This window comes from Anolis carolinensis, chromosome 1 (genome assembly GCF_035594765.1).
Source record: "Anolis carolinensis isolate JA03-04 chromosome 1, rAnoCar3.1.pri, whole genome shotgun sequence".
Lineage (NCBI taxonomy): Eukaryota > Metazoa > Chordata > Lepidosauria > Squamata > Dactyloidae > Anolis > Anolis carolinensis.
In genome coordinates, this window is record NC_085841.1 from 323,582,753 (window position 1) to 323,602,402 (window position 19,650).

The 19,650-nt window shown below is 37.9% G+C and overlaps 1 protein-coding gene across 9 annotated transcripts in view; it reads right to left on the bottom strand.

Moving 5' to 3' along the window:
- Window positions 1-5,950: 5,950 nt before the first annotated feature.
- Window positions 5,951-19,650, bottom strand: part of hectd1 (HECT domain E3 ubiquitin protein ligase 1) — a 69,789-nt gene continuing 56,089 nt past the window's right edge. For 8 of the 9 annotated variants that reach the window (XM_008103401.3, XM_008103402.3, XM_008103405.3 and 5 more), the window contains 15 exons: window positions 19,000-19,156; window positions 17,361-17,583; window positions 16,652-16,706; window positions 16,238-16,420; window positions 15,666-15,876; window positions 15,498-15,583; window positions 14,564-14,691; window positions 14,201-14,402; window positions 13,720-13,857; window positions 13,009-13,616; window positions 10,700-10,778; window positions 10,502-10,595; window positions 9,649-9,799; window positions 7,918-8,062; window positions 5,951-6,942 (listed from right to left, as the gene is read on the bottom strand). In XM_008103401.3, coding sequence (XP_008101608.2) covers window positions 6,805-6,942; window positions 7,918-8,062; window positions 9,649-9,799; window positions 10,502-10,595; window positions 10,700-10,778; window positions 13,009-13,616; window positions 13,720-13,857; window positions 14,201-14,402; window positions 14,564-14,691; window positions 15,498-15,583; window positions 15,666-15,876; window positions 16,238-16,420; window positions 16,652-16,706; window positions 17,361-17,583; window positions 19,000-19,156 — 2,598 coding nt within the window. In that variant the 3' untranslated portion in view covers window positions 5,951-6,804. The remainder of the gene's footprint in view (window positions 6,943-7,917; window positions 8,063-9,648; window positions 9,800-10,501; window positions 10,596-10,699; window positions 10,779-13,008; window positions 13,617-13,719; window positions 13,858-14,200; window positions 14,403-14,563; window positions 14,692-15,497; window positions 15,584-15,665; window positions 15,877-16,237; window positions 16,421-16,651; window positions 16,707-17,360; window positions 17,584-18,999; window positions 19,157-19,650) is intronic. The other variant, XM_008103406.3, reaches the window with a different exon arrangement.

Sequence of the window (19,650 nt, forward strand, 5' to 3'; positions counted from 1 at the left end):
ATTATAAGGAGAGGTTTTTCAGTTCTACCATCTTCAGAACCATGGCTGGTGGGAACACAAGAGGCAGCCCTAAACACTGGAACCCTACCAGGGAGGCCAGAATGGCCCTCTCCCTGCTGCCTTTCTGTCAGCTGGCAAAATCCTTTTTATTCCAGCAGGATTTTAAATATAGAATAATTCAAATGATGCACTGGGGAGTGCTGTATTGTTTACAACTGTACTTTTAAAAACAATTTTCATATTTAATCATATTAAATTGTAGATTTATTCTTTTAACTAAAGATTTAAAATGTTTTAATATTATGATTAGTCTTATTCTATTTTAATGTATACTTTCAAGTACATTGCTCCTTTAAACTAAGTACCTTTAGTCTCTGTGCTGGAAAAAAGGAAGCTGGGTTACAAAAAAGTAAATAAATAAATGCCATCTGACCTTAAATGTCAAAACCGATGATGTGTACTGCTTCTTGCATCCAACAAAGTAAATTTCAGTCTGCTAAACATGGTGCCATTTTGATGCAACAGAACACTGGAATTACTCCTCTGAAACCTAGCATCAGGTTGTCCTTAGTGGAGAGGCCCATTGTTCCTTGAAGCTCTGCAATTCCTTATTCTCCCCCAAGCTGTGTGAAGGACCAGATCTTCCCATATGAGCCTCCTCAAACTAAACCAGTGATTCTCAGCCTTTGATCCTCCAGGTGTTTTGGACTTCACTTCTCATAACTCCTTACAGCTGATAAGATGGCTGGGACTTCTGGAAATTGAAGTTCAAAATATATGGAAGACTAAAGGTTGAGAACCAGTGTTTCCCATACTCTGGTCCTCCAGGTGTTTCGGACTTCAAGTTCCAGAATACCTGGCCATTGGCCATGGGAGCTGAAGCTTGTGGGAGCTGAAGTCCAAAGCACCTGGAGGACTAGAGTTTGGGAGTCACTGTCCAGGATCAGCAGTTGTAGAGGAGACGCTTCACCTGCGCAGCTGGTTAGGAACACAAGTGAAGGCCTTCTTTGGGACAGTTACCAGATTTTTGTACTCCCTCCCCAAGGAACTTCAGATGGCTCCTTTTTCATTTTCTCCTCAGTGAAAGTTTTTTCTTTTCTTTTTCAGTACTTGGAAACTGATTTTAACCAAAAAAAATGACTGTACTGTTTTTAATCAATTTTGAAGTAAGATTTTAAGTGTTTCTAGTATTGATTTTGTATGCTTTTTAAAAACAATATATGCTTTTTTGTATTCTTTTTGTAAGCCACCTTAACTCCCAGCCTGGAAGAAAGATGGGATATAAATAGTGGTGGATGGAATGGATAAGATCCCCAGAGTTCAAAGCTTTAGGTAATTATTTTCACTTCCTTCAATTATGCATCTAGAGTTAGACCATGGGGCCAAAATGCAAACAACCAACCAACCAGCAGATGACTGTGCTGTTATTTGCAGTCAAGTTGATGTCAACTTATGGTATAACTATGAATGAGAGAGCTCCAGTCTTATAAACTCAGGACCAGGGCTTGATTGTATTAATCCAATTGAATGATCTCCCCTTTTTCCTACTGCTTTCCACTTTAGCAAGCATTATTATCTTTTCATTTGAGTCACATTGCCTCATGATATGTCCAAAATAAATGAGCCTTCGTTTCTAGTAAGTTAAGGCATAATTTGTTGTAAAACCTATTCATTTGTCTTTTTAGGACTTCATTAGATGGAGCAGGGAAAAATGGGAGAAAACAGAGGGAAATGTCTTACCCCGTTCCCTCTTGTATTGGGGGATGGCTAGTCATCCCACATCCTAACCCGTCTTTCCCCCACTTTCTCCTGTCTTAAGGAGGTTTGGAGTCAGAGAACACCAGACTCCTGAAGATGGGTGTAGGGCTCCGTTTCTATGTGTTGAGGAAATCGAGGAAAAAAAGAGTCCCACCATCATGGTGGCCTCCATGGGACTCCCATGAGGTTGTTTCAGCAGCACATGGAAACGGAGCCCTACAACCGTCTGATGAAGTCTCCTTAGTATCTGTAGAACTCCAGGTACTACAGGTTCTCCAGGATCACATTTCAAATGGTCTAATTTTTTTCTATCAGCTTTATCCAGCTTCATATACATACATAGAAACCAAAAATACAGTGGGCCAGCAGGTGATAGCAGCATACCAGAGACAGCATCAGAAGGCTAAACACACATTTCCTCTGGCAATTAGAACAGAACCGTACTACTTATACAGTTCTTCAGATCCGGTTTTCAGGTTGTTGTGCAGAGAAGGTGGGAACTGCGCTCTATATCATGCAGACTAGCTTCTCTGGACACTGCATTACCACCAAGAAAATATGTTTTACACCATAGCAACAGATGCAACATGAAAAACTTCCAATATTATTTTAAGATCAGCCTTGAAAAAATATTTTTTTTCTTTTTGTTCTAAGCTTATTGGCAATATAAAAACAGTTGTAAAGCATGAATATCTAAATGCTGGAGAATTATCCCACTTCATCTACCAGATAAAACTGTTGTATCCAGAGTCTAAATTATCACAGAATTCCCATATGTGGCCTTCCTTGAAGAGGGAGACTTGTGACTAAAACAGCAGCAGTAGAGCAAGATATTTGAGAGTAAAAGAATGGGCAAAAAATATGTGATAGAGATGGCTTGTCAGATATGCAGTCTTCATGAGTCCCTCTTCGATGGATGGATAAATGAGTAAGGGGGGTAAGAAGATTGGCATATAAAGTTATACATGATCTTAGAGAAATTGATATTTATGGGGTTCCTCCCTCCCCCAACCATAATATTAGAACTCTGCATCATCCACTGAATTCCCAGAAGGATTTATCTAGTCACTGTGGAACTTGCTAAGGATGGGGCTCCCATCTAAATATGTCTCCATCTCTGGAAAGTCCTGACAGTTCCTGCACTGGTGCAGAACAACCCATATGTGTGAGTCAGAGACCATGAAAAAGAAAGATTTATTATGTTTCAGTGAAGCCTTATTATATAGTAATTTTAGACAGAAAGCCAGGCTGCATTAAAGTTTAAACACACACAAGGCAGACAAATTTAAGAATACCACCGTAATTAACCATGGGCATAGTCTACATTCCATGGCCATCCTGAGGCACATCAGATAAAAAGTCAGAGCATACATTAAAAAATATCTGAAGCCCTCAGTACATCTGGCTGCTACTCCTTCCTCACCTCCGTTCAGTGGGTGGAAAAGAAAACACCCTTTCCTTGGGCTGAATTTAGCTTCCTTTCTACCAGTGGGAATATTCCCTGAGTGCAATTCTGTTCAAAATGCACCCACTAATGAAAGCACTGGAGGACTGATTGTCCTCTTCTTCTGCAGCCCTCCCAACCGCTAAGAGATTGCTTCTGGGTGACACCAGATTGTACACAGAGGGTGCATTTGCACAGATTGCTCCTGTCTTTCCTGCTTAGCTGGCAGAATAACTGATGCATCATAAACCTCCCGTTACAGGACTTTGCATGATTCAATCCATTGTTTTTAAAGTACAAGCTTAGTTTATTGGTTGACTCGTGACCACTCTATATACGCCCCCCCCCCACCATATAAAAGGTAACAGGATAATTCCAATACACAAAAGTACTGCTTACATTTCCCAACTAAAATCTCACCTACAATAGAAGAATGGCAAAACATTCCCCCACCAATGTTCCTAACAGACTATAATTTGGAGCCATTATGACTGGTCCAACATCTCACCAATAATAAGGGCAAATTTTTACATTGAACATTAATAGCTGTCTTTGTCTGCTAGCAAGTACTATTGTATACTGGATTCACATTTTGAGTCTTAACTGATAAGAATTGCAGTGGGAACAAGCATTAAACTGGAAAGTCGAATATTATCCTCACGAAATAAAAGCACATAGTCAGGTAATGTGTTCAACAAATGATTTATCACAAGATGTAGTCAATGAGTTCTCAAGAAATGCATATGGTTTCTTTATCACTAGAATAAAAGATCTCCTTAACAAACATCTAAACCAAAAGCCATTACTCCAAAATATGAACTGGCTCTTGATCAGGGCCGGCCCTAGGTAATTTTCAGGTATAGGCGAACAGAATTTTGGCACCCCCCCCCCCCCCAAAAAAAAACCAATCACTGAACAATAAAAGCGTTGGATAAGCAAAAATGTTGTATAATGAGGAGGGATTAAGGAAAAGCCTATTAAACATCAAATTACATGTTAAGCACCAAAACATCATGTTTTACAACAAATCAACAGAAAACACAGTTCAATACATGGTAATGTTATGTAGGAATTACTATATTTGCAATTTTAGCACCAAACATTGAACTGGGATATATGGCAGTGTGGACTTAGATAACCCAGTTCAAAGCAGATATTGTGAGTTATTCTGCCTTGATATTCTGGGTTATATGGCTGTGTGGAGGAGCACTGAGGATCCTTCCACACAGCCATATAACCCAGAATATCAAGGCAGATAATCCACAATAGCTGCTTTGAACTGGATTATATGGAAGTGTGGACTCAGATAACCCAGTTCAAAGCAGATATTCTGGGTTATATGGCTGTGTAGAAGAGCATTGAGGGTCCTTCCATACAGCCATATAACCCAGAATATCAAAGCAGATAATCCACTATTAAAAAGCCACCGAAAGGGAATCTGGCCCCCAGTATTAAAAAAACTCTAAAATCTAGACAGTAAATAAAGAACACCACTCAGAAAACAGAGCAATTCCAGACAGGAAACAACCAGGGCCAGCTAACACCTCCCAACAATGGATTCACCCAGACAAGAAACAGACAGGCGTTGAAGTTGCAAAGCCATTCAATGCTAATCAAGGTGGCCTATTACAACATTCACACTTGCCTCAAGGACATTCCACAGATATATAAACCCCACTTGCCTAGATTCCAACAGACCTCACAACCTCTGGATGTGGGAAAAACAAAAGGATGGAATGTTTCTGGAATATGACCAGACAGCTCGGAAAACTCACAGCAACCCAGTGATTTTGGCCATGAAAGCCTTTGACTACAAATAAAAGGACCATTTGGAAATAAAAGTGTTGAAAATCTTTTAACAGCCGTCCATTTCAGGAAAAAAGTACATCTTCCTTTGTTTCTCTCTCACATACTCATTGGACCATTTAAGCCATGGAATTTGATTAATGGATCATTACAGCTTCCCAGCTCAGTCCTGGAAGAAGTATGTCCTATGCAGATCAGAGCAAGGGATGCCCTGAACACCACTCAGAAAACAGAGGAATTCCAGACAGGAAACTATCAGGGCCAGCTAACACCTCCCAACAATGGATTTCCCCAGGCAGGAAGCAGACAGGCTTCGTAGTTGCAAATCCATTCAATGCTAATCAAGGTGGCCACTTACAATATTCACCCTTGCCTCAAGGACATACATTCCACATATATATAAAACCCACTTACCTAGTTTCCAAGAGATCTCGCTGGAAGCGGCGGAACACGCACTCCTGCCGCTTCACCCGGCGGGAGGCTGCCTTGCTGGAAGCGGTGGCGCACGCGCCCTCCAGCTGCTTCACCCTGCGGGAGGCAGCCTCGCCGAAAGCGGCGGCGCGTGCGAACATAAAGTTGGCTTTAGGGCACTTCGAGGCGCCTCAACTGTGCCCCCCAAACGATGGCGCCTTAGGCAACTGCCTAAATTACCTTACGGTTGAACCGCCTCTGCTCTTGATATACCTCTAATACACCAATAGTTCTCAATCTGTGGTTTCCCAATGTTTTGGCCTCCAACGTACAGAAATCCTAACAGCTGATAAACTGGCTGAGATTTTGGGTGTTGTAGGCCAAAACACCTGGGGACCCACAGGTTGAGAACCACTGCACTACACAAACTCTTGTACAAGACTCCTTTTTAAATTAAAGGTAATAACAAAGGCATTATTCTGCAAAACCATAGGAAAATAATTAGTCAATTACCAACCAGAGGCCGCTTGGTACGCTGCAAACTTTTTAATGATTATTGTTGAGCATACACATTGGAACTCTTTTTTTAAACTTCAAACTGCAACAAGTTAAATAAATGTTTTTAATATACAAAGAAAGTACAACAAAAGTAAAACTTGCTTTAAAGTGTGCCTTGCACCAGGAACCAGTGTCTCTTAAAAGCGTTATTGTTGAGCTGCACACGCACACATACACACACGGTAAGGATTTGATCTTTATAGCAGGGCATTTAGAAATCAAAATGTATTCCCACTTGAAATAAGTTTGTGCATGATTATATGCAAACATCCCCTCCCTCCCCCAAAAACCACTAGCATACCCCCAACAGTGCAGGCACCATTATAGAAAGAAAAGAAAGCTTGGGATGCCCAGTGACTAAGTTAAAGAAGCAGGTTTCTGACCAGTCAGCTTAACAGCCAGCAAAATAGGGATCGGTGATGGCAACTGTAGTGTACAGGGTATTAAACGCTAAACTTCACACAAATATGTTGTTATAAATCTTGTATCAGTAAACACTGAAAATTTGCAGATCTGCTCTTTGGAACAGTCAAATGTTTGCTTCAGCTTCTGGTTGCGCAAGCCCTCGGACACAACCACACAGCGTTCTTGCCCATTCCTTGCTGGCTGTGTAATTCATTGGGGTTGGTTTTGTTGTTGTTAGCAGCTAAGAGAATTATTCCATGTGTTTCCAAAGCCTCATGGATAGGGGGGGCGGGGGAAGGCAAGTCTCGTTACAGCACAGTGTGGAGATTGTATTTTCTGCACATACAACACAAGAGGCTTCACTAGTTATGAACGCAAAACCAGGCTGCTATGTCCCAGGTCACAGTCCCAGGTCATGCACCTCAGTTGAGATGGAAACCCTTCTCCATGGTAGCAGCTAGCAGGCGTTCCCGCATGATCTCTTCAGAGGAATATTCAGGCAACTTAAGGTAATGCACGCAGGTATTCACAGATGGGTAGCTTGCATCTGTAGCATCAACCTGGGAACAAAAATCCATAAAGCTTTTGAATAAAGTCTCATTGTGTGATATGGATATGCTTCCATATTATTTGCAGCTAGTTCAGCACCTTTTAGAAAACAACCAACTGATTCAAAAATCCGATGGCTAGCAAAAAATAAAAATAATTTTTAAAAATGATTTCAGACAGGAGATAATGCTATCACTATCCTACATCAAAATATCACAAACTCACTTTATATTATTATTATTATTACCCCACTTTTTCTCTCTAAAAAGACTCTAAGCTAGTGATTCTCAACCAGTGGGTCCCCAGGTGTTTTGGCCTACAACTCCCAGAAACCCAGCCAGTTTATCAGCTGTTAGGATTTCTGGGAGTTGAAGGCCGAAACATCTGGGGGCCCACAGGTTGAGAACCACTGTTCCAAGTGGCTTACAGTAAAACCAATACATTACAATTTAAAACCTAAAATATACAATCATTACAATAGAATTAAATATTAATGGTATTAAAAATAAACTTTTAAGTGGTCAGCCTAGTATAGCTTATTTAATAATATTTTCAAACTATTTTAGCATAGTGATTGCTTTTATCTGCATATTGTTTTAATCCATGCCAGTTGCCTTGTGGCCCAAACAGGAGAAAGATGACTTGGTTCCAAAAAAAAGAGAAATAATATAATAAATACATTGGCAACATTCCTGTTATACATCTTTTGTTAAAATAAACTATCTTGCTGCGGAGAGGTGGGTAATAAATCTATTAGTAGTAGTAGTAGTAGTAGTAGCAGCAATAGTAGCATGCGATTGTCATGCATGTGGCTCCAACTATTAAAAAAGTAATGTCTATGAACATTTCTGCAAAAGGCCTGACGGTCAAGTCACCTTTCAAGTACAAACAGTTTTTTGGATCAATCCACAAGTGAAAGTAATTAAAAGGCAACTACTCTTAGGCTATAATAGAAAATTTTGAGATATATTAGGATATATCCATACCTTGCGTACAACAGTGAGACGTGGATGGAGGTTAGCCAGGCCTCCTGGGGGAAGCGTTGAACAGCCAGTTGTGAATTGCAGGAATGCTTTCCTTTCATCTGAAGACATGCCACACAAAACTCGTACAAATCTCAGAAACCCAGGGCTAAAATATAAAAGAGTCAGTCATTAAATATATTCATTGTGAAGGCTTAGCACCCTTTACCTGGAATTCTAAAATTGTCCAATGGGAGTGGCTCAGACAGTGATGTCTTTACTTTCTGATGGTTCAGTTTACTCAAACTTTTTTCATGCATAAAATGATTTTAAAAATTGTAAAAATGACTTTGCGCATTATATATTGATTTATGTTTAGACTTGGGTCCCATCTCCAAGGTATCTCATTATGTATGTATGCATGTGATATCCCCAGTGATATCCGGCACTCCATCCCTTCTGAGTTTTAGAAAAAAAGTAAAGATTTGGCTTTGTGAGCAGGTGTTTGATGAGTGAATACTGTTGGCTCGTCTCGGTTCGGATTAAGGTTTATGTATAAGGTGTTGTGGACGAATGGCTCAAGTATTTTATAATGTATGGTTTTAAATCTATTTCTTGTATTTTGTTAAATTACCTAATTGTTTTAATTGCTTATGTTTTATCTTTTTGTATTGTATATTGGCTGGAATTTTGCCAGATTGTGAGCCGCCCTGAGTCCCTTCGGGTGAGAAGGGTGGGATAGAAATGATGAAAATAATATATATATATATATACACACACACACACGCGCGCGCGCAAATACAGGTATTCCAAAATCCAAAACACTTCCAGTTCCAAACGTTTTGGATAAGGGATAATCAAACTGTATATAATGTGTATGAATTAGTAGTTCATAAGCATTACACATTTGCCTTTTTCAGAAGCCAAAAGGGAAAGATTTGACATAGTGCGATAGCCATATTTTAACTTCATAATGGTGTACAATCTAACAATTTTAGAATTGGAAGGAGGACTTATGGTAAAGTACACTCATCAAAATCCTTTCATAATGACCTGGTGATCAAATGTTTTCAGAAGCCATTATGTTTCAATCTTTACTTTTGATTATTAATCTCACATAAACAACTTTGTTGACAGGTTGTATTCAAGTCTTTTAAAATGGTATTTAGTTTTACTTCGTTTTCATTGAAAGCAGAAATTATTTAAAATGTCTGCCAGCCATAACAGAAGATTTGATATGTAAATGCAACATTTTCTCCACTGCCTCAACTGCGTTGTAGTGAAATGCATTTATTTACTCTTTGACTGTATGCTCCTAAACAATCTGTTTCCTCTCTTTTACCAACACAAGCAGGGACTGGCTTCTAGTTTGGCATAATAGAGAACTGTGTAATAATGAATTCTGTTAGAGAGGCAAACATCTTTCTGGCAACCCAACTGCATGTGGTTAAATGAGGTTCCCAATTATATGTGTACTTCAAAAGATACTATGTAAAGCTTCTCAGTTTTGTCTTGAACTATTCCATTTAGAAATAAATGTTTGACATTTTTTCAAAGCTATTCTTGTCCTCCAAGTGGAACAAAGATATCCAATAATCTAAGAATTTATTATAAACAAAGACCTAAATCCAACTGCTAGGTCCAATGACAATAGGAACTGGTAAGCCAACATGACTGTAAATTGGTTCAATGCATCTTCTTTTGTTAGGACTAGCAACTGCACTCAGACCATACTGCCATATGTTTGTGACTTACCTGTCTCGAGTGTAGCCAAGTTTAGGTTCAGTATAATTAATTATATCTTCAGCTGCCCAGGATGGTGACTGATTTCCACAAAGTATCATCTGAACTTCTTCATGGCTGAAGGAACTCAGCTTTTCCATTGGAAAGACTCGGTTGAAACCATCTTGATATAAAATTAAAGCAATCAGAAATATGAATTCGGAATCTAACTGCATTTGAAAACAGTTAACAGAAAACTTCCCTGGTTTTTGTTGTTAACATGTGTTAAAGTAGTTTCTGACTGGTGATGATGCTAAGGTGAATCTACTACAAAGAATAGATTCATTTACAAAGTCTGAAATGTAGTCCTTTGGGAGGAAGACAGGAAGAAATGAGCTCCGGAGACCTCCATTGTAGTTTTTAAACTGCCTTGCCTTTGGAGATAGAAGAGGGAATCAACCCCCAACAGCTCTACGACTATTATGTGAAGAACACAAAAATACAAATTTGCCACCCATGGATTGCAATAATTTTGCAGTGGCAACTATTATGTGATGAAATACGGTAACTAGTTTTGTTTCTTGTAAGCTTTTGGAAATTTCAGCCCACTTCATCAAATGCATTAGAATGCAACCAAAATCGAAGTACAAACTGTTAGCCAAAACCAAAGCTACCACTAGGAGAAAGTGTTCTATAAGTGAGGCACTTGAAAATGTCCTCTCTTTTACTATCACATCAGTAGCTGAGTGCCTCTGTCAGTATCCTCCTTCTCAGCATTTCTAGAAACTATTCTTGGAAACCATGAAGACATAAAGTTCAAATTATTAAATGAATTAATCAGAATTTCCATCATATCTTTAATTCATCTCAGTAATCTGTTACATACCTCTAAAAGCATCCATCTGTTTCTGTATTCCAGTGTGCATGCAGAAGTCAAACATCAAATCCACATACTCTTCTGCATTATCCATAGTTACCAACTGCAATAAAAATATTTGTAAAGGGTCAGAGAATATCTACATTACATCACAGACAAATCTGAAGAAAATTAAATATTGAACCCCTATTAGTAAAATTATTCTACCTCATCTTCACCACCAGGCTTGAGATCCACTGCTGTGAAACCATATACTCTGGATGAAGGGCAAAACTGGAAATTAAGGCTGTAAGACAAGAAATGGCATTAGTTGCTTCTTTTTTTTGACAGAAAACTGATTTAAGATGGCTAAACTGTTTAGAAAGTTGCATGCATCCATCATGGCAGTGACTAGTAACTACTGAGATACATAACTGAGCTAATCCTTTTTATGTCTAGTCTTATGTTGCGACAACTACTTTCAGAAATCAGTTATTCACCCTAAAAATATTTTTCCTGATCTGTTTTCCTGCCCACCAGTTTCATTAGATGACTTGGTACTATATTAAAAATGCTGTATAGATGACCTTGTGCAGTATTACAAAAGACAATAACCTTTAATTCACTTTCTTCATCCTTTTCCTTCTTATGCAGGAAGCTGTCTCCTCTAAGGTAATAGTCAGGAGATCATTAGCAATGTGATTTTATCCTGAAATTCTTAATTTAATGCAAGATTTATCAAAATAAATGGTTGGACCCAATGAAGAAACACAAAGGTAAAAAAGTACACTGAGAGAAGCACATATGTAATCTGTTGTGTTGATAGGAGTATTGCTAATCACATGTACTTTATTTTTGTTAAGTTCTTTCCAATATCTAATACCTAAATGTGGCATTTAGCGTTTATCCTGCATATGCTGCTTCTATTATGTTTCTCACAGAATTATAAATAAACATGGCTAAACATTTCTTTTGAATAGGTAGCATACCCATATGAACTGGAATTTAGTTTCCTTGTGTTTAAATTATACAACTTAAAGGCACAAACCTTTTAACACAAATAAGTAAAACTTTACTTTTAGCCCTATCCTTCTAAGTACAGTAGAGTCTCACTTATCCAACATAAACGGGCCGGCAGAACGTTGGATAAGCGAATATGTTGGATAATAAGGAGAGATTAAGGAGAAGCCTATTAAACATCAAATGAGGTTATGATTTTACAAATTAAGCACCAAAACATCATGTTATACAACAAATTTGACAGAAATAGTAGTTCAATATGCACTAATGCTACGTAGTAATTACTGTATTTACAAATTTAGCACCAAAATATCATGATGTATTGAAAACATTGACTACAAAAATGCGTTGGATAATCCAGAACGTTGGATAAGCGAATGTTGGATAAGTGAGACTCTACTGTAAGCTGAACTATTGCTATGAATTATCAACAGTCATAGCTCCTTCTTTGTAGTTTTTTAAATCCCTCTAATTCTCAGCCACCACAATTCTTCTAAATGCAAAGAACTTTATTATAACTATTTCCAAATATTTCAGATATTTTATGTCTATGATCAATGTTATCTACAACCCAGTAGGTATCCTTTATTTTGCACTAGTTTTCCTCAACAAAAATGACTGACAAAAATATATAGCCAATGAGAAACCAATTAGGACAGTTGAAAAAGACACCTAATTTGGGGTGGGGTGCAGGGTCAGTGCTATGATGCATTAGGGATTCTTCCACAGTATTAGCTTAACATTTGTATTTGATGCTTGTGTGATCCCAAGTTGAATGATCCAGTTTCACAGAGTAAATAAACATAGGGGTTGGACTGGATGGCCCTTGAGGACTCCTCCAACTGGTCTCCTTATAGGAGAAAACAATAGCATATTTCTTACTATTTGTTCAAAGAATGCATGCCCTTTGCATGAAGCCCAGTGGTCACTTGCTCTCCAGATACAGCTGGGGAAGCTTCCTTCCTAAAACTTAGCTGTTGGCCAATACTGTAGATAATATAGATAATACTGAACCTATAGCTTGAATTAGTATAAAATCACTTGCTACTATCCCACCAAAGACTCATTTAGAAGCTGTGCCAGAAAGTTGCTGGTAACAGATTCAGTCACATTTAGCATTTAAGGAGAATGCAGAATTAAGTAATGTATATCTATTAAGTGAAGTTGCCAAAATATAATCATGGTTTCAATTGTACAACAGATTAGTTCAGTCTGAGGACAAAAAGCATTCAGATGTATCATCATATCTCCAGATTGTAATTCTATTCATCAATAACCAGTAATTTATTATATTGAGAAGCATGACTTAAGATGACAGTAGATAAGCCTTCAGCATAACTGGTAAAAACCAAAGGTTCAAAACAGAATAACGCTAATGCCATCAATTCTAATACCGTGCTTTTAATGTTCTACCAATAAACAGATCTCTTTGTTTTCTAAGTGTTTTTTCTCCTAAGGTTTCACTCCAGAAGGTAGTCACAGTCACATGTAAGCAATGGCAATAAGATAATCCTTACCCTAAGTCTTCTATGCTAAGTGCCGGTCCAGATCCTGACCGGTTCTTCATCATTAGTTCTTGCAGTTTTGTATTTTTTTCATCTTCCGAAAGGCCTTTGTTGCTTAGTATCTGACGTCTTTTAATTGCGAGGTCTTTAATTTCTTTTAAAAATCTTGCTCTGTGAGGGTTTACCAGTTCAAAATCCTCCCATGTTAAGATCCCATTAAACCAGGCTGGTGGCTTGGGTTTTGGTGGATCAAGAATAAATTCAGATTTGGAATCTTCTTCAAAACTTCCTACTGAGAGTGAGTCGTGTCCCTCTTCGGTGGAGGCCTCTGATTGACTTTCTGTGCAGTGCAAGTCTCTGTCTCCCCGTGACTCATAAATCAATTTGCTCATATTGCTTTTAATATCTCCCATGCACATCAATTTAAAGAAAGGCTTAGAAATGGGCAAGTCTACCAGTCTGTTGTCTTGAATGCATTTGGCTAAGAAAATCCCCAAAAAGTGGAAGAGTTTGGTTATTCTTTCAAGTTCATCACTGTCCTGTGGAAACGGTGCTGTGAAGAGCCCACAAGATCTCTGTACATAGTACCCTGGAGGTTTTAAACCACCTCCTATATCAACCTGTTTTAAAAAAACACAATGGAGAAAAAATGTTAAGACATTACCTGAGATATATATTACCATGCATCTCTTCAGTTCTATTGATTACAAAGGTGAAATATACCTGACGTGACTCATCATCAGGAAAATCGTCATCACAAAGCCATGCTCCTAGTTCCGTCCTCTGGAATTCTGCTGCCACCAGGGCATAAAACTCTAAGGTGGGTCCCAATCCTGTTCCTTCTTCTCCTAAAAACTCCACCTGAAAACCAAAGACCACAGCGATAGCAGCTTCATGTTGTTTATATTAAGTTACTTTTCCCACACCCTTAACATGCTATTTCATTGCTACATAGTCAAGTGGTAGAGGATGTACACATGCATGTTTGTGTGTGCACTGTTTCTAATTCATCCTTTAGTTTTGAAAGGCCACCTCTCATGTAATCCTTCTCGTTCTCTGCCCCTGAGAATAACTTTCTCAACTACAGTGAACGCAGGAAAATGTTCCTTCCTCCAACAGAAGGGTCTTATGGACACACTCCATACACAAAAGATCTGAAATTAAGCCCCTATTATAACTGTTCTTAATCAAGAGCATCTTTTACCTCTAGGACCGACTTTCTATCCGCATGAATTTGCATAACATTTTCTGCCCATTCCATTAGAGATTCACCACGTGGGACTTTCACTCTTTCGTGTTTAAGGCGCCCGACTCTGAACTCTCCTGGGTCGTCTCTCCGCACAGTGCTAGTCGTTCGTGTCCGCTCCACAGTGGCCTCGCGCCGGTTTTGTAGCCACACTATTGCTCTGGTGACAGGAATAAGGAGATTTATTGAAGAAGAAACAATCACAACGTATATTTTACTTCTCAATGTTAACATTAACTTCAAATCATAAATTTAGGTTTCAGAGCTTCATTTTCATGCAGACTGTTCCAATTAAGTATCTGCTTATGTTAAATATCTTACCTTGATGCCCCAAACGCTGTACATGTGAAATACAGCTGTCTAGTTTCAAATGGAATCAAGAAAGGACACTTGCTAGTTATCTGTTCGCACCAGTCTGGTAAAGCTCCACTTGCTAGTGCCAATGGCTCCTGCAATTTAACACATAAGTAATTTAAAGGATGAAACCTGAAGAGACAAATGATGAATAAATGGCTACTGGTGCACTCTAATTTATACTGTCTCACTGCTCAAATTTATACTGCTTTTAAAATTGTTAATAAACTTTTAAAGGAGGATTTCTTTGCCTAACATGCTAAATGCTAAATAAAACATACTTTTCTTCATGTTTACTGTCCTTCTTCTATCAATGCATATATATGTTGCATGTTATATTTATTCACATTTTAGCTTCAAAGTAAACTGGGGAGAATAGTTAGGTTGAGGCAAGGAGTGATGCAAGGACAATGGTTTTTATAGCTAACATGGGATTTAAACCTGACCATTCCAGTCCTTGACCTCTACTCTAATTATATTCAGCATAGTGACTTTCATGCTTTTGTAAGCTAAGTTTTTAGGAAAGCCAAACAAACAAACAAACAAACAAATCTAGTATTTTTTTTAAAAAAAAAATCAGCTCTAGTCATTTGAGCTTTTACATTTGTGTCTTGGTCATATCCTTCCAAATAAATTCAATGTTTTGGCTCCAACTGATTGAACTTTGTGATTTTCTGCATTCTGCTTTGGTCGTTGCACTTATAAAGGAATAGGGAGCCATTCATCACCACATAATATAACATTATAAAAATACTTTGTTAAGTGGTATGGATCAATCCACTCACTTTCACACCACAAACAAAAACAAACATAGTTTCAAAATCCCATTTAAATATGATTTCAGGCTTTTAGACCAGGAGGAAACCTGTAAATATAAATTTCTCAAAAATAAGTGCATTACCTCAATCTGTTGAAGAATTTTTGTAGTGATTTTTTTGCTTGTGAATTCATCAGGTGGAAAATTAAATTGAAGCTGTTCGTCTCCTTCTGAAATGATTAAGAGAACATTTTAATTTCATATATTCTTGTGGAACACTTTTGGGTGGAAAGGATATAGTATTTTCCCTACCTTCTTGAGACGTTCGAGTTGAATAAGGGTCACTTGCAACAATATACAAAATACGAAGCAATTGTAGAACGTCTTCTACCCCACAGGAATTCTGTCCACTACCAGCTTTGGCTTGAGGCTGTTCTTTTATTGAACTGAGAATGTCAGAGTTTTGAAGCGTGGAAATAGTTCCCTGGTTTAAGCTAGATTTTGACCCATGTTCACAAAAATCCTGTATAAATAAAAAGGAGGAAAATAAGTAGCAATACGTTTTTACTAGAACTGTAAATTGATTTTTTTTTTGTAAATTTAGACAAGGGAAAAATGCAAGCATGGCTTTGTGTAATGCACAATGCAACATAATTGCTTGGAATACTGTTAGGCACTATATTAATAACACTATGTTACTCCAACTATTCAAAAGATTTGAGCTGCTAAAAGCTAAACATAAGAGTAGCACATGAACACATGTAATCAAAGAGCATTTCCATTAGTCACATATCATACCCCTCTATGAGGACTTCTAACCCGATGCGCAAATGAAAAAAGCACAAACATTTCCCAAACCAATACTTTTAGATGCGGACGTATACCTTGTATGCAGCTATTAGCTGGGAACAATTTCTGTTTTTCCTAATGCTTTTATTAGTGCCGGTTAATTTCCAGTGGCGCAGAAAGGCTGAATCCGCATTCTTCTGCAGGTAGGTTATCAAGTCATTCTTTGGTAACTCATCAGTGCCAAGGTACTGTTCCACATGCTCTATTGACCAGCAACCCTACAACAGGAACCACCAAATGTTGGTCTTTCCTGATTGTAAAGTCTGACAGATTTCACATGCACTACACACATTTCTTTAAGGAACATGCATTCACAAACATTCACTGTACATCTGCCAAATAATAGAACTAAGTTAGTGTAGGATTTTTAAGCTGCATTTTTAAAGTATACAAACTGCACAAAAACCTGATGCAGTTATTTGATTTTTAAGTGTTAAAATTTATCTTACCATTTTTCCATTCTCTTTCTCTTTATCTGAATCCTTCATTTCTCTGTATACAATTCTAAATATTAAAAAAAATGATTAGTGTTACAGTAAGAAAAGTTACCACCTTCCAGGTGAAGAAGATTATTTCTAATTATTCAGTATAGAGCGTCAATCTTGGGGGATATTTAAATTATCTTCTGCTAACACTGCATATTAAGTATTTTATTGCTTGTCATACATAATATATACATTGGTGGAACATCTGATATAACTAATTCGAAGAATTAAGTTGCCAGTTCACCAACAAATTGATCTTGTGTATACATTACCACAACTATAAAAAAATAGTGATCAATTTAGGGGCCAACTGTTAACTCTGGAGCAGTGAGAGTATGTTTTATGTTAAGAATTATTCAGTCAACACACACCTAAAATGTTTTAAGAAATTAAGAACCATAGTACAGAAGAGGCTAGGTAGGCAAAAAGCAGTGATAACTTCAGAGATTGGGGGAGATAGTGTCAACAACCAAACACTGTTGATGCACCACCATTTTTCACAAGATCCAGTGGCCGTAACACTCTGAAGACTGATTACAAGACATCAACAATTCTTTATAAAATTTTAAGTACTTTGCCTTACATTACTGTCTTATGTACATTTCCATGTAAATGCATTTAGAATTAAAACCTCAACTGCTTTAGATTCACAATGCAATGTTAGAATTCTTACGTATAGGTTGGTTCCCAAATTCGTCTAAGTTTGTCAGTTTTCACACTGCCATTGCAGGAAAGTTGTAACAGTTTCTGTACATAATAAAAGATTGTTGATCGGAAATTTGTTAGCGGCAGTTCAACTTCACGAGAGGTACCAAGGCCTGTTACTTTCAAGGTAAGTGCTAAACGTGGTGATGGCGTACACTCTACTTCTTCCAGAAGTTCTGAATGAGGTGTTCCTGTAAACAAAGGTACATTAATGAGATGAGCAATAAATGTTAGTCTCTGCAGCACCTCTCATTTGCATACTTACTTTTGACTTTTTGTAAGAGATTGAGAAATTGTACTTACCGTTAAGGTTCATCCTGGGATGGCAGGAGGAGCAATCCACGACAATTGGGTTTTACTCACTGTAGTGGATTGCTCCTCCTGGCCATCTTGAGAAAGTCTTTTTTTTATCTAGGCCCAAAGATAAACTTACATATAAAAAAGGACTTTGTAATTTTATTCAATTCACGTTCTAGCTTTCCATTCCTTACATTATTACCCTTGTATAGTCCCTGACTATACAGTCTTTTTTTTATTATTATTATTATTATTATTATTGTTGTTGTTGTTGTTGTTGTTGTTGTTGCTGTTTTTCTTCCTAAAAAAGAGAGGCAAAGCAAAAAACAAAAACAAAACACTAATACAATTAAAACCTAAAAATATATAAACATTAAAATGGAATTAAACATGTCGTCTGAAGGACAGCAGGGAGGGGGCCATTCTGGCTTCCCTGGGAAAAAGGGAGTTCCAGAGCTTTCCTTATTTTCCTTATCCCCCAGCCCAAATCCCTCCTCTCCAGTGTGTTCCTCTTAGAACTAAACTCAACCTTTCTTGGAGATCTGTGAAAGGATGGAAGAATGGTTCAATTCTTAACTTTCATTTCCAACCCAGCTGTTAAAAGCGTGGAGGGAAGAAATCTCAGACTGGCATTCTTTTACTGACTTACAATGGCTTATGCCAAACTCATTTTAAGTCACATTTTTTGGTCATTGTGAAGGTTGGAATTTTATACCAACCTTCTGCAATGCCCACAATTTCTACCCAAATGCACCTTTTAGCTGCCAGGTGGAGAACATAGGGGACTGGAAAAGTGTATGGTCTGTCCCAACAGCAAGTAGAAAACTGGTGACATCATCTATCAATATGATGCCATAGTCCTCCGATGCTTCTCAATGGATGATGTCATTTTCCTAAGCCTGGCTACTGGAACAAAGCCAGATACTTTTTTGATGCCACATGCTTGTTCCCAGCACTAAATAGCCATGTGTTTGTTGTTATTGGGGTTTGTGGGGGGTGTCCTATAGCAAAATGTTGGGTCTTGTGGGAGTTGAGGGGGTATATTTCCAAATATGAAAAATGTATATCATTTTTTCATAGATTACTCTTATGAATTACTTTGATAATATTAAAAGTTCAATACGCTAATGTAATAACTCAAGTAGCTAGCTTACCCAGGAAGTAACTTTGCAATCAACAATGGACTACTGATACTCTCTTTGTCATATTGCTCTCTTCTCCCTCCCCTATTTTGTGATTCCCATTTTATATTTCTCTGGCATGATAATATATTTACAGTTGTGTAATCTTGTACATGTTTGTCAACCAACCTGGTGGAGGAATTTCAAGATCAGTTGTCTGTTGAACATTAGTACGACCAGGTCTAGGATCAAAAGCAGGAACTAAAGCAGAAAATTGACGCTTGAGAACATAATCATCATCCCACGTTCTCCTACGGCCTCCTTTTGTTTCATACTCTTCCTCCTCCTATTAACAAAAGCAAACACACAGAAAAAATGGCTTTAAAATAAATTTAAAATATTTATTTAACGAAAATGATTATGGCATCAGCATATAGTGTTTATAATGAAGTTCCCATATAATTTAAAAAGTTTTTAGTTCAGCATTTCTCTTTTGCTCGGAGAAAAAAGGATGGAAGCATATGGAAGAAGTATCTTACAAAACCATTACTATTTCCTGTCAGTCCCACTTTAATATAGAATGTTCATTATACTGTTCTGGAGCCCCCAGATGGTGTAGTGGACTAAGTGACTTGAAGGTTGGGTTGCTGACCTGAAAGCTGCCAGGTTCGAATCCCACCTGGGGAGAGTGTGGATGAGCTCCCTCTATCAGCTCCAGCTCCATGCGGGGACATAAGAGAAGCCTCCCACAAGGATGGTAAAAACATCAAAACATTCAGGCGTCCCCTGGGCAACGTCCTTGCAGACGGCCAATTCTCTCACTCCAGAAGCAACTCTGGT